Source organism: Mizuhopecten yessoensis, unplaced genomic scaffold, assembly GCF_002113885.1.
Source record: "Mizuhopecten yessoensis strain PY_sf001 unplaced genomic scaffold, ASM211388v2 scaffold2711.2, whole genome shotgun sequence".
NCBI lineage: Eukaryota > Metazoa > Mollusca > Bivalvia > Pectinida > Pectinidae > Mizuhopecten > Mizuhopecten yessoensis.
This window is the reverse complement of record NW_018485984.1, coordinates 170,367-183,534: the sequence shown is the minus strand read 5'-3', so window position 1 is coordinate 183,534 and position 13,168 is coordinate 170,367. Positions and strand designations below refer to the sequence as shown.

The following is a 13,168-nucleotide window of genomic DNA, read 5'->3' as shown; positions in this document are numbered from 1 at the left end:
AACAAACTTGTTATTCTATATCATAATTATGAAACTGTTTGAAGCTCGTTTCATATAGGTTCTCATACGAAACTCCAATTATATTTATTTTTGCATTTTATTCAATTATTTGATTCGTTTTTGTTGATATCTGGAAAAAATATAACCGTCATTGTAGTTCTCCAAGTTCTACTAATGAATAATTTACAAAATGTATCTATCCAGGTAACAAAAAAAACTCATTCTCCACACTACCCGAGGTATCTACAGTAATATCACAGTTTGGTCTATCACCCCACTCGTTCTTGTCACAGGGACCCGATGACTTGTTACAGTTAATATGCATGTCTAACCATATCAAATGTAACATGTTTCCGGGTCCCTGTGTTACCTCCGTATCCCGGAAGTATTACACTCAAGTAAAGTTTACCTCATATGGCTAAAACCGTCAAAGCTTTTTTCCTTCTTGCCATCCCGAGTTGTGTCCTGTTTTATTACTGTGCGTGTATAATCGAACTGTCCAAGGCAAAGGGTGTAGGGTGTTTCTTTCTTGGTCACGACAGGTAAACTCTATCTGACCAAAGTGACCTTTTTTGGGACGTCACAAATCAAAAGTGAAAAATGATGACGTCGCAATGGACTAGAAGAAAAAGGCGTCCGTCACTTCAACTGGAACTGATTTTTATAATGCTATAATGGTTTTTGGTTTTCTTGCTTTTTTATCGTTAAATGTTGGCAAGCAATACGATAAATTTCCCCATGAATGCCGTAATGATAACATGATTTAAACCCACGGCATGAAATATCAAAGAATAGTATCGGTATCTTCGATATTTGATCCCTGTTGTTTGTATTGCCTTATCTTAACCTCACCACAAGAACAGATGCTATTAATATTTTACCCCGATTCACATGTGTGTCGTCACATTTGGACAACAATTGCGTGACGTAACGAAATCGGGAAAATCCAGGGGTCGCAATGCGGAAAATGCGTTGTAATGGATATTAATCATTAATTTATAAACTGCTAACGCCAGAAAAACGCGATTTCCCCGCTAAATAGGGTAAGCTAAATCTTGCTGGCCGATTTGTTTCTTTTCTTAATCCAAAATTATTTGGGAAACGTTGATATTTTCAAATGGGAGGCCAGTCAAGACGCATTTTCGTGATTTTTAAACTAATTTTGATTATTGGAATGAGAGAAAATATACCTTCATAATCAGGATGTAAAGAAGAAAAATCCATTCCTTTCGAATTTTAAAATATCGGCAAACTACTCGGCAAACTTGGAGTCTTACCAAATTATAATACATGTATCCAAAGGCTGAAATTCCATATCATTCACCCATCGGCATGAAATGATATTAAATATACCATCCAAGTACGTCTCATACCCCTCGTTAACCGTGAATATATTGCGAACTATCATAAGTACGTCATATACAGTTGTAATGGAAGCGGGAAATGCACGTCTAGATGGGGGTTCGAATCGAGGGTCCTCCGATGTCTAGATGGACGCTCTACAAATTGAGCTACCTAGTCGCTGGCCAACGACCATGTCCAGTTCAGTTAAATTCCTCCCTCCTTTTTCAAAGTATTCGTCCCCGAAGACGCAACTTTTTACAACAAAGTTTCGTATATCCCCTTGCCAAAAATTCACCCAATGCTTAAATCAACGATTGATCACAGACACCACTATAACAGGAGATGGGAAAATGCACGGCCATACTGAGGTTCGAACCCGGGCCCCTCTGAACTCTAGACGACGCTCTGCCAATTGAGCTTCTTGAACGCAGACGAACGACACAGTCTAGTTGCGCTACACAGTTATGGCGTCAGCATTCTTTTTTACTACAGTACATTTATTAACAACCGCTTGAAACTCGTCATACACCCTCCAGGAATTATTACACACTATCATAAGTACGTCAGACCCCATTATACGGTAACGACACCCATCCCGGGACGTGTTAATACTATACAGGCGAACTGCGTGTGACTGGTCTTAAACGAGTTTACTCTATCGAATGAAGTTACATGCACGCGTGTGCCTCCATAATCGTTTTCACAAAAACCGGCAATATAGGACACTGGCTGCAAAGACAAGAAAAAACGACATCAGCTGCGCTAGGCTTGTCAGTGAAATGAAAAGTAGGCATCACATAAATGTTTGCTTCGTCAAAAGAATGGGTTTATTTAAACATGGATTGTCTTGGTTATGTTTACTTATACGCACATATTACATTCGACGTATTAGAATAGATATAATCAACAAGAAATTCACATAGTGGTGGAATATATTGCACGATGTACAAAACTGTTGGGAAAATACAAATATATTACCAAAGCGTTCGTTACACGTTTCCTTCCCCCGAGGCTGCGGTGACCGATTGGTTAAGGCGTCTGACCGTCTACGATCACTAGCCCGCCACCACTGGGTCGCGGGTTTGAGGCATACGTTGTGCAGTCGACGGGTACTCGCAGCAGGTCGTTGGTCTTTCTCTGGGCGCTCCGGTTTTCCTCCACTACCAAAACCTGGCACGTTTTCAAATCACCATAGCTGTTAATAGGACGTAAAACACAAACATACCAAACCATTCATCCTAAACATCAAAATTCTCTCCCATGTGTTTATTATTTCTGAAACACGGCATGTCACAGTTTAGAGAAACATATTTTAGGCGTCCCAACTCTCATCCACTTCTCCACTGTGGGAGGTTTTAGAGAACACCACGCTACTGTATGTCACACACAGCTAACCGTTCTCACACTTGTTCCTCTCAAGGCTAGAAAGAAAGCAACTGACCTGCAGTATTCCATTGAACAATTCTAAAAATAATTGGCTTAGTTCCGTTTTTATCCCTTTTCTACAAATGTTTTACAATCAATGTTTTACAATCAATGCATTTCTTGATATCACGGCTTGCCCACGCCCTTTTTATTGGTTTGTCTCTGTATAATGTGTCGGTGAACCGTTAAGATTTTGACAGATAGTCCCTTCCACCCCCTACTCCTCCCGTTCCTCTCCTCTCCACCCTCCCCACACACACACATACACTACCAACACCTCACCTGCAACTATTTATGCATATCCACAATGAATCGACTGCACGTTGCTCATTGTGTAAGCATATCTATAAACCATGAAACAACGAAATCATATATCAGGCCGTGTTTTACTTGAAAGGGTATCACGTCCTGACTTTGGGTTTATTGGTGAAGAGTTTATATCGGACGAGGAAGTAAAATGTCGGTCCCATGTCCTCTAAACAATGCTATACACCAATATCTTCGTATCTACAGGTAAATTACATGTTAATAAATAGTATACACATTGCTCCACACATGAACGTGCCTCACATCCATCTATCCCCTTTGTCTATCAGTGGCAGGTCCAGTGGGATCACAAGGCTTAGATAATTCTTTTTTTAACATTTTTACTCATTTTACTAACCAACCAACCCCAAACTCCCTTCCAATTTTTTTTTATACAAATTGGAGCCCCCGCCCATCCCTAAATCCGTCACTGGCTTTGCCACGCACTGTCTAAGAATCGAACGTTTTTGTGGTCACTTTGCAGTAAATGACCTTTTTTTCTATCCCGTTCGATGTTCCCTTAAGGAAAAATTTTCACTACCACATGTTATGACGATTTTAGTTTTGACGTTAATATAATATGAACGAATATCACTGGTCTATGTGCACATAGTGGTCTATAGTGGCGCAGTGTCGTGGTTAAAACATCCGTCTACAGTCCTATTTTCGTCTGCTACATGTAATGTGGTAAGTTTGTTTCCCGACATAAATAAGTAAGGCTTGTCAATAAAAACATCTCGTTAAGTGTCAATAACATATATATAGCGTCGTGTGCATTGTTAGAAAATGGATTGTGAACATCGTTTCTATTTCGCGTGCGATTTATTTTCGCGTGTATTCAGTAATTGTCGCACTTCCAAACACCCATTGGCTAGTGTTTGGTGCGTCGTAGTGTCTTTGACAATAACACCAGATAAACTTGGAAATATAATACGAATTCTTTTTGGGTAGATCATTTAGGACTACATCAATGTAAATTATACACACCCCTTTCTCGCCATCACCAAACGCAATCCCCACCACACCCCACTCCGAAACACAGTGCTCGTATATTTTGTTAACAAATTAAACCTGTACAATGAAAACAATATTTTCGATCGAATATGTTAATATTGATAGAAATAATTCAGTCAGAAACAAAAACACCATTCAATATCAAGCAAAGTGCATCAAACGGAATGATGGTATGGTGTATCATTCGCTTTATTGTGTTACTTAGAATGCCTGCCATGCCATACATTCGTTTTCATGTCCCAAACTACAACACTGCCTCTTTACACGGTTCAAAACCATTATTACATATTGCAAAATGTATTAATCATATTATCCTTTTAATTATTATAATGAACTACAATTTAAGGAAAATAGCTCAGTAGAAGTTTTACAACGTGTGCCCTATCCCATTGCTGTTGAACGGCAATAAAATATGTTTAAATCAAATAAATGTGCAATTTGCTATTGATTTCTCTTTGAATTAGTCGAGAATTATGAAGATGTATAACCTACTAAGGAAAGTTAATGGTTAGGTTAGAGTATTCATTAAATATATGTTTGACGTTTAGTTCCTCCGGTGCTACTGATATACTCTTACATCCTAGGTATAAATTGATATTTACAATTTGCAAGTGTCAATTCGATCTAAAATGAACAAGCTATTTACATACTAATTGTTATAAAGTCGCGTCTATATTGTGTGAACATGTATATTACCGGTAGTATAGTTATTGACATTCATCACGTAAGTTACTTTTGATTAAATATTACTTAGTAATTTGTAAAATTAAAAATTGAATTGATTATTCACCGATAAAATGGTAACTTTACCTATGTCTGAATGTGACAGTGTCATATCTTTTAATCTTAAATGTTCTTTTTATGGCGTGCTTCCAGCGATATACTTATTAAAATTCAGACCTGCACATTTGTATGTATACCTTATACGCTCAAGGGGGATGGCATCGTCATTTTAGTGACGTGAATTATATTTAGACACATTTATTGATCTAACTAGCGTATAAATAAACTCTTTCACCTCAATTATGCTTTGAAGTATTAAAAACAAATAAGAAAGTTTGTTCGATACGTTTTCAATATCTTTTTTTTATTTTCATTTTCCGAGTTAATTTGTAAACAAATTTGTGTACATAAACTATATCTCGCAAGCAGTGCCGAAACAATTTCTCACACTTTGAATTAATATATCTATTCCGCTGTCAGAATTCCAGTTGTTTATTACATATATTTTCCTATTTTTTGTATGTAAAATATCGATACTTGATCTGGAAGTATCAATCTAAATCAATGTAGTGTATACATAATCATAATTTGATGTCAGCATAACTATCTTAGTAAATTGTAACTGAAAATACAGCACATTTATTTTATGAGTATACGTTAAGAATATTCACCTTTAGATATCTATACTAAGAAGTGCTTCATTTTTTTATTGTTTTAAATATGTTGTATAAGGGCCCTGTGTGTTTATAAACTAAGGACGAGGTATTTCTGTTATAAATCGCATGGTTTCTTATCAGTCAATGCATACAATCCCTCATTCCTAAAGGAATCCTCGCATAACATGCTGAATTACACAAAAAATGAAGTATATGGGGGGGTTAGGTCTCTGTGTGAAAATAGGAAATATAACAAACAGATTTCTTTCAAACGTATAAAATCTTTATTGCCAATAAACATAGCAACACACAAATAATATTTATATACATATATGGTAAGTTACGGCCAAAAGAACTATGTCTTTCAAAGAAAACATTGTGCAACCCAGGGCTATATACTAAGTTTCATTGGTATTGGTCCTGTTTTGTTTATGCAATTTTTGCGTATCACCTCGTGCCAAACAATTAACTTTTCTAAAATAAATAATAAGCTTACAAAATCTAACAACAAACAATCTTATTAATAAAATCCCCATTCAAGCTTACTTCTTTTAACATAGTTACATGTGAAATAATCATACGAAACATTTAAAATGTCGTTATAGCATATATCACTATGACCATGTTCAATAAACATATTTGAAGTTTACCACAGATCAATTTACATATTTGTTTTACAATATTATTTATGAGAAAAATAATACAGACCATTTTTTTTTGATATTCAAATGAAGTAGTTTTTCTGAGTGACAGCGCGGTGATAATGATCTATATTTCATACTTTAACACTGAACACAAAATTCATTTTAACATTAATAAATATTTTTGACAGTTTAACACTAAAATTAATTCATAAAGTTGGTATAGTATCTCTCAAAAACGCTGTGTTTACAATTGTAGGTTTAAACAGATGCCTTTGACAAGCGCAGACCGTGAAACATTTCAAACCCTACAAATCTCAAGAGGTTAGCATTTATAGAAAACAAGTAATAAATGATAAAATTGGGAGAGACAAAAAAAGAAAAATGTCTTATTTCAAGATTCTGTTATCCAAATAAAACGTGACTTTTTATGTCGAGTAATATAGTTTGTTTTGTGGGTTTTAGAGAAAATTGACATTCCATATGATTTCTCTTGTCAACCAATAAAAAACCTTAAAGATAAATGTATAGCTGTGTTTCTCAATGTTTCCATAGCCTACGTGAAAATGTAATAAATTTGGTCGTAAATACAAGAAAGTCTGAGTTCTGAACAGGCCGCTCCGGGCCCGCTTAGCATCTATTACTTGTATTACCACCACACAGCATCTAGCTGCCTGACACACCGTAACCCTGATTTACGCTAGCTAATGTTTCACATTATCATTTTTTTGTAGAAATTCTTCCCCGCTGTTTTGAAAATATGGAAAACATATTCACATCTCTGTACTATGTAGGCTGGGCCTGGCCCGACTTTATGACCCACTGTGAAAACTAAAATAAACCGCCAGTGTAAAACAAGATATTGCGGCGTTTAAACTAGGTTTTCCTCTCCCGTCAGCTCGGAAATACGAGTATTTACCTTCATGGCTGGCTACACGAGATGTAAATCAAAACACAACAGTATAAATACCTTTGAAGTAATCTTTTGTATTCAGTACGGTTGTCAATATTTTCCACGCATTGCCATAGGAACACACGGCAATCCGGACACGTGTGGGTATATAATCTAAACAGTATACATACACAATTACGTCACTTCATACAGGTAGTGTGCACACACCGCCGTTCCGACCCTCCAGCCATGGAGCCTCGGTCTCGCTTGAGTAAACCCTGAAGCATCGCTGTCCCATCCATCAACACAGCGACTTCTCTTGATCTCACATAAATTGGTCCTGATTGGATGAATATAGTCACGTGATTATTCATGGCCTTTCTAATCTTGTCATTCTCCAGTCGTAATTTAGGTTCATTTATTTTAGATTTATCTGCCGATCGACAGCTAATTTGTGTGCCCCATTGACAAAGCTACACAGTTGTTGAATTATGAATTCCGATAACGACTATACTATATGCAACCTCGACTCACATTCGTATGGGAATGGATATACAAATTCTGAAATACCTGGTACACTTTACGGCTATAATACTATCAATAACAGGGCTATAGACACGGGACAACACTACTACGGTGCGGAAAACCTCGTTCCACCGGGGATCTCGGGGGTTGACCTGTCTCTGGGGACAAGCCAGGGTTTGTCCTACCCCGTCAACACACCGGTGATCCCCCGGGGACCGAGGCATGGGTACGAACTTCCCGACCCTCAGCCCCATCCGGGGAATGTGGACCCCTACATGGCAGGACATCATGGGTTGACATTGAACGGTGATGCTCATTTAGGAGGGGGAGGGGGGCTTAGCCTCTCCCCCGGACGGACAAGTTACGTGGGGTCATGTGTTGACACCCTAGGGTCCTGTTCCTTGTCGAACATGTACGGGGCCACAATGTCACAGCCAAACTCCGGACACATTAAACAGGAGCCGACGGCCGCTCAAAGCCTTTCCAATAAACCATTCAGGTGGATGCAGATTAAACGGAATCCCGGAAAAACAGGTAAATATCATTATTTTCCTCCCTAATACAATATTGTCTGACAGGTAAATATCCTTATCTTCCCACCTAACACATATTGTCTAACTGTGATACCGTCGTGTTGTGTACTTCATGTGTTTGTCGGACAATAACATAACACACGTGTTTTAGGGTCGAGGTTTTATGTACACACATAGGTATAATCACTTCATGTAGCTCTTTAAATATCTCATTATAAGACAAAGAAAGCTCGGAAGGTTATCTGTCCGGTGTCGAGGGGCGGATTAATTATGTAAACATTATTTCATTGTATACAATTTTGATAAAAAATACTCTTTATTAATTTATATAATATTGCTCCTCTTCTAAAACGTTTTGTCGGCAAAATCTGTAAAATGTTATGTTACTTGTAGAATTAAGAAAAAAAGATCAACAAATGGTAAAATTTTACTATAAGTTATATGTAAATCATATCATAAATTCTTGATTTTTCATCAGCAACACTTAAAGTATTATATTTAACCTTCGAGTCAAAAACCCGTTCATAATAATAATGACATAAATATATATATATATCATATATATTAAGTAAAGCCCTTCTAAGTTTATTATATAAATACATATATATATATACATTGTTGATACATGTGACAATTAAAGAATATTTTTGTTTTCAATTTTCTACGGTGGTCTTTTGTTTATATAACGTAAAAATCATAATACATAATCTTATATATATAGGCTTATTTCTAAATCAGCAATATACTGTATATCTTTAATATTTAATGTTATAAAAATCGATTGAGCTGATGTGATGATTACAATCCTATCCCGGCGGAGTTGTCAATACTAATACAATCAACATTGTATACCTTAAGCGCGTAACGTCTACTTAGCTTTTGGGATTTGATTTAATAATGTGTGTGTAGATTGATAATCGAAGGGTAATTTATATATCAATATTGAATATTTCCTTTACAAAGCAGAGTCTAAAACCCGATAATTATCAACCGTCATAATAGCGATATCTGACAATTCCTTTCATAATTGTGTCAATATATACACAATCACGGTAACGCTATTTCCTCCGATACTTCCCCAATACTCATTGAAAACCTTGTTTGATCGCCGATAACAATGCTAAACCGGGAATCTCATTAGCTTTAATCCGCGTACGTTTTATTCATTTAATACGTGTGAATCCAAGTGGTGAAATAGGCAATCTAACGGTATATGCTTGTAATAATTGCTAAAAATTGATTGAAACGTCTTTAAATTAACTGCTGTTGGGATTTTCTATTACATTGAATGGGACACTCAGACACGTGGTACGGCCTGTATAATTTGACGGGTTTAAGATGCCGGACACCGATTTGCGCTTTGTTGACAGAAGGCCACAATGTGGTCGGCGTGTTTCAAAAGCTTGAGAAACTAAAACTTCTCAGGTATCTAAACGTATCCGTCTAAAGAACGAGACAGCTTCTGCCTGTGGGCCTAAAAAATCTCAGTTTAATCTCGAATAAGATCAATTTTTTAAATAGAGTTTCATATTCATCTAGAAAACACTTGTCGCAATTTTTGTACAGCTCTGGGTTGGGAATATATCTACAGCCTTTCAATGAATTATTAAAAAGGGCGAGAATATAATTTGTTCTGAGTGTTAAGATGTCTATAACATATTGGAACGTTAGTTTAAAGTCACTTTACTTATCTTAAACGAGTTATATGGCATTTTATGAATTATTCGTAGATATAACATTTCTAGTTTTCACAGTTTATGTCAAACAGGATAAAGAATGAAATTTATCTTCTGATGTAAACATTAAATATCCAAATCGTAGATATAGGGAAATTCGACAGCAATGTTGTCATGTATGTCCGAATTACTTAAGATACGGTAAACATGGCTTTGACAACTTTACATATATAAGTCTTACTAGCATTCACAATTCTTTGAATTGCAATGAAAATATTGTAAATGTATTTTATAAATTTTATTTAAGCAAATCAACATATCTTGATTTGATTCCACCAGCATAGATACTGAGTAAGGGTAACTTATGTCATATAAATATTTCATCTTTACAATGTCATCTAACTACCATAAAACCCAACATACTATTATTCTTGTGACACAAATGCATCCAATATTTTACTTATGCCAGTGTGCACGGCTTATATGGGTATATACAGGGCTAACAATATCATATGATAACATTTATGAAATAAATATATCTACTAAATTGAAACCGTTTTAAATATCTAGATGTCTCGTTCCCATAAAATATCTTGTAAATAGTTCATAGATATTTTATTAGCTGAATTACAAATATACGACTCCTATCTCCTGCGTCTATTCACAATAATACTCTTAATATATGATGTATATTATATGAGTAAATACATACGGGAAAGCAAAATATAAAATAAGTTGTTTTGTATTTTTGGTTATGTTTTAATCAGAAGTTGTCGAATAATATGACTCAGTATTTATCATGTGTTGTATAAACTGGTATAAGTTATATCACAGAGTATGATACTATTTTTGCTCTTTACATATAAAAAACAATAATAATAAACACTGCATACAATACACCATCACTGATCATTCTGGTTATCTACACAGATCTCGCCACGTCAAAATGGATGTATATTGACTAGAATATGAATGACCTAAACATATATATGTGACAAAGACATTATTTTATTTGACTACTCCAAATAATTTCAATGCAAAAATACAGTTATTTCGAGCTAGGTCAAGTCGAAATGATCCCCTAGTGTTATACATAATAAAATGAATATCACTATCACACTGAACCCCGGAAATAAGCCATGATTTATAGTAATGTATTCGCTTTCGTGTAGTTTTACACACACTTTTTGCTTCTCTCCTAATCCAAATATTTCACTTTCTGAATCTTATTTCGTTGCTGTGTTGGATGCTAATATTGGAATGGTTGTTGAATAACCTTGTTGAGATTTTTTACTCGTAACGACCTATTAACGGACGTGTATGGATCCCAGACTTTGTACAACTGGTTGACAGTCTGGGTACATGCATTAAGACAGGTATGGAACAGTAACCGGGCGACCGTTCATGCTCTCACTCTTATAATAATATTTGTTCAAACATTTAGCAATGTATGTGTGTGGAGTGCAAAAGAAGACAACGTACTGTCTATCCCATTAGGGGAACAGATAAAACACAAACCATGACAGAGGCGAGTGTGTTTACTTCCCTACTTCACATAGGAGACATTCGTTATGAGCGAGAGACAGGCAATCTTTTTTGTCAACTGTACTAAGATGTTGGGGTCGACCCCAGTGTGTTTGGACCTGAGTGGCTGGTATCCCGACACACGTGCTCTACCCACACCAACCCAACCCCGTGTCACAGGAACGGGGGTCCCTTGTTTACACACAGGCGGGTGGATGTGTTTGTCCTTACTCGCCCCATTACAGACCTGTGCTTATAATCCTGTTAAACAGCCTGCAAACCTTATTAGGTCTATTTAAAAATTTACCTTGCTATTACCAATGTGAATTGAGGGTCTTTTGTAAATTAGAAAAATAAACAAACTTCAGGTATAACGGACTCCACTGTCTGTTGACTTAGCGCTGACTGTCCACAATCTCAAACATGCATATTGTTCTGTAAATAGGATATCAATGCAATATCGTTCTTACGTCAGAAGAGACTACCAATGTGTTCATAGTGAATTAGCAATGTCCCCAGTTCTGGCTAATAACCAGTGTACTGTTATTGTAAAGAGAACTGAACCATCTGATATCACAACACATACAACAAGTTTATATAAAATTATATCAATATATATCACAATGTTTCTTTGTATTTTAAGTGCATATTCTGTTTTCAATACCAGCTTTATTTTTGTACTCTTCCAAGCTGCTACATATCAATACGAGTATTTAACAGTAAATCATAGACATATTAAATCTATTTATTCATTTCAAATGGTTCTGATAACCTTTCGATTAGTTCGAATTTATATTCTCTGTGTATGCAACATGTCGTTTCAACAGAAACACCCGTCATACTTTGAAATAACACAAGACGTAAAATCAATTTAGGCACTGTTTAGCGACCCCTAAATCCCCTTTCCCAGCGTCTGTACGGGAATAAGTGAGGGGGAGAGTGACACCAGATACAAAATCCCCCCTTAAACCTCCATTGTTAGCCTCCTCTCAATCTAAACAAGGTGAATAGTCACAGCAATAACACTCCAGAACGTCTCAATGTCCCAACACAAAAGACTTTGAGATGTCCCTTTCACTTGCATGTGTATTTGTGGTTAAATATGCCTCCACTGTTTTTCATTTCTAGCGTAAAGAGAATTCTGATAGCTGTTTGTAAATAAAACTGCTATTTCTGTTAAAACAAATGCAGATTTGCATTAAATATAATTCTTTTATAACTATTTGATTTTCCTACAGAATGCTCATAATATTTAACTAAATTGTATAATAGTTATAATGTAAGTTTTGTCCATACTAAAATCAGAGGCCTGCTTGGATAAATAAATGATTATTTCATTTAACATAGGAAGTATGTTTTAAATAAATGATATGAATGTGTTCTATCAAATAAGGGCAGGGAACAGTAAATTATTTACAAGAACGATCACGGTTCGTTTATTCTTAACACAAAGTGAAGTGATAATAAGACCTTTTAGTGTTCATAAAGAAATTGTCTGTCAATCACTGCTGCTCTATCCAAACATAAGGTTTCTTCCTGTCATATCATATAAACCTCACATTCTAGCTCAGAATCTATTACTGCAAACACGTTCACAGATAGTTACCCCTCCTTTCGACCCCAAGGAAAAAACTTTGACTTTGTCTACAGAACTGCCGTCTTGGGAATTCTTGCAATAGATGGGCCATTAATCACACAGGATTCCGATTGTCAAAGAACGAGCGCGGCCATATTTATGTTTTCCGAGTTTCCCGTGAAAATACAACACTCAGCGTCCGTAGCGTAATTTCCATGCGGGACCGCGGGAAACCGCAACAATCCTTATTCCGCATAAAACAACGATAAAACTGGAATAAAACAAAAACATGACAGATAAAAATGTGTTAGTGAACAAACCGGAAACGTAAAC

The 13,168-nt window shown here is 36.0% G+C and overlaps 1 protein-coding gene across 1 annotated transcript in view; it reads left to right on the top strand.

Annotated features, from left to right (window-relative positions):
- Positions 1-7,166: 7,166 nt before the first annotated feature.
- The window catches only part of LOC110445101 (homeobox protein Hox-A1-like), a 34,929-nt gene continuing 28,927 nt past the window's right edge, over positions 7,167-13,168 (top strand). Inside the window, exon 1 of the mRNA XM_021489495.1 lies at positions 7,167-8,060. Within this exon, the coding sequence (XP_021345170.1) occupies positions 7,493-8,060 (568 nt within the window). The 5' untranslated portion in view covers positions 7,167-7,492. The remainder of the gene's footprint in view (positions 8,061-13,168) is intronic.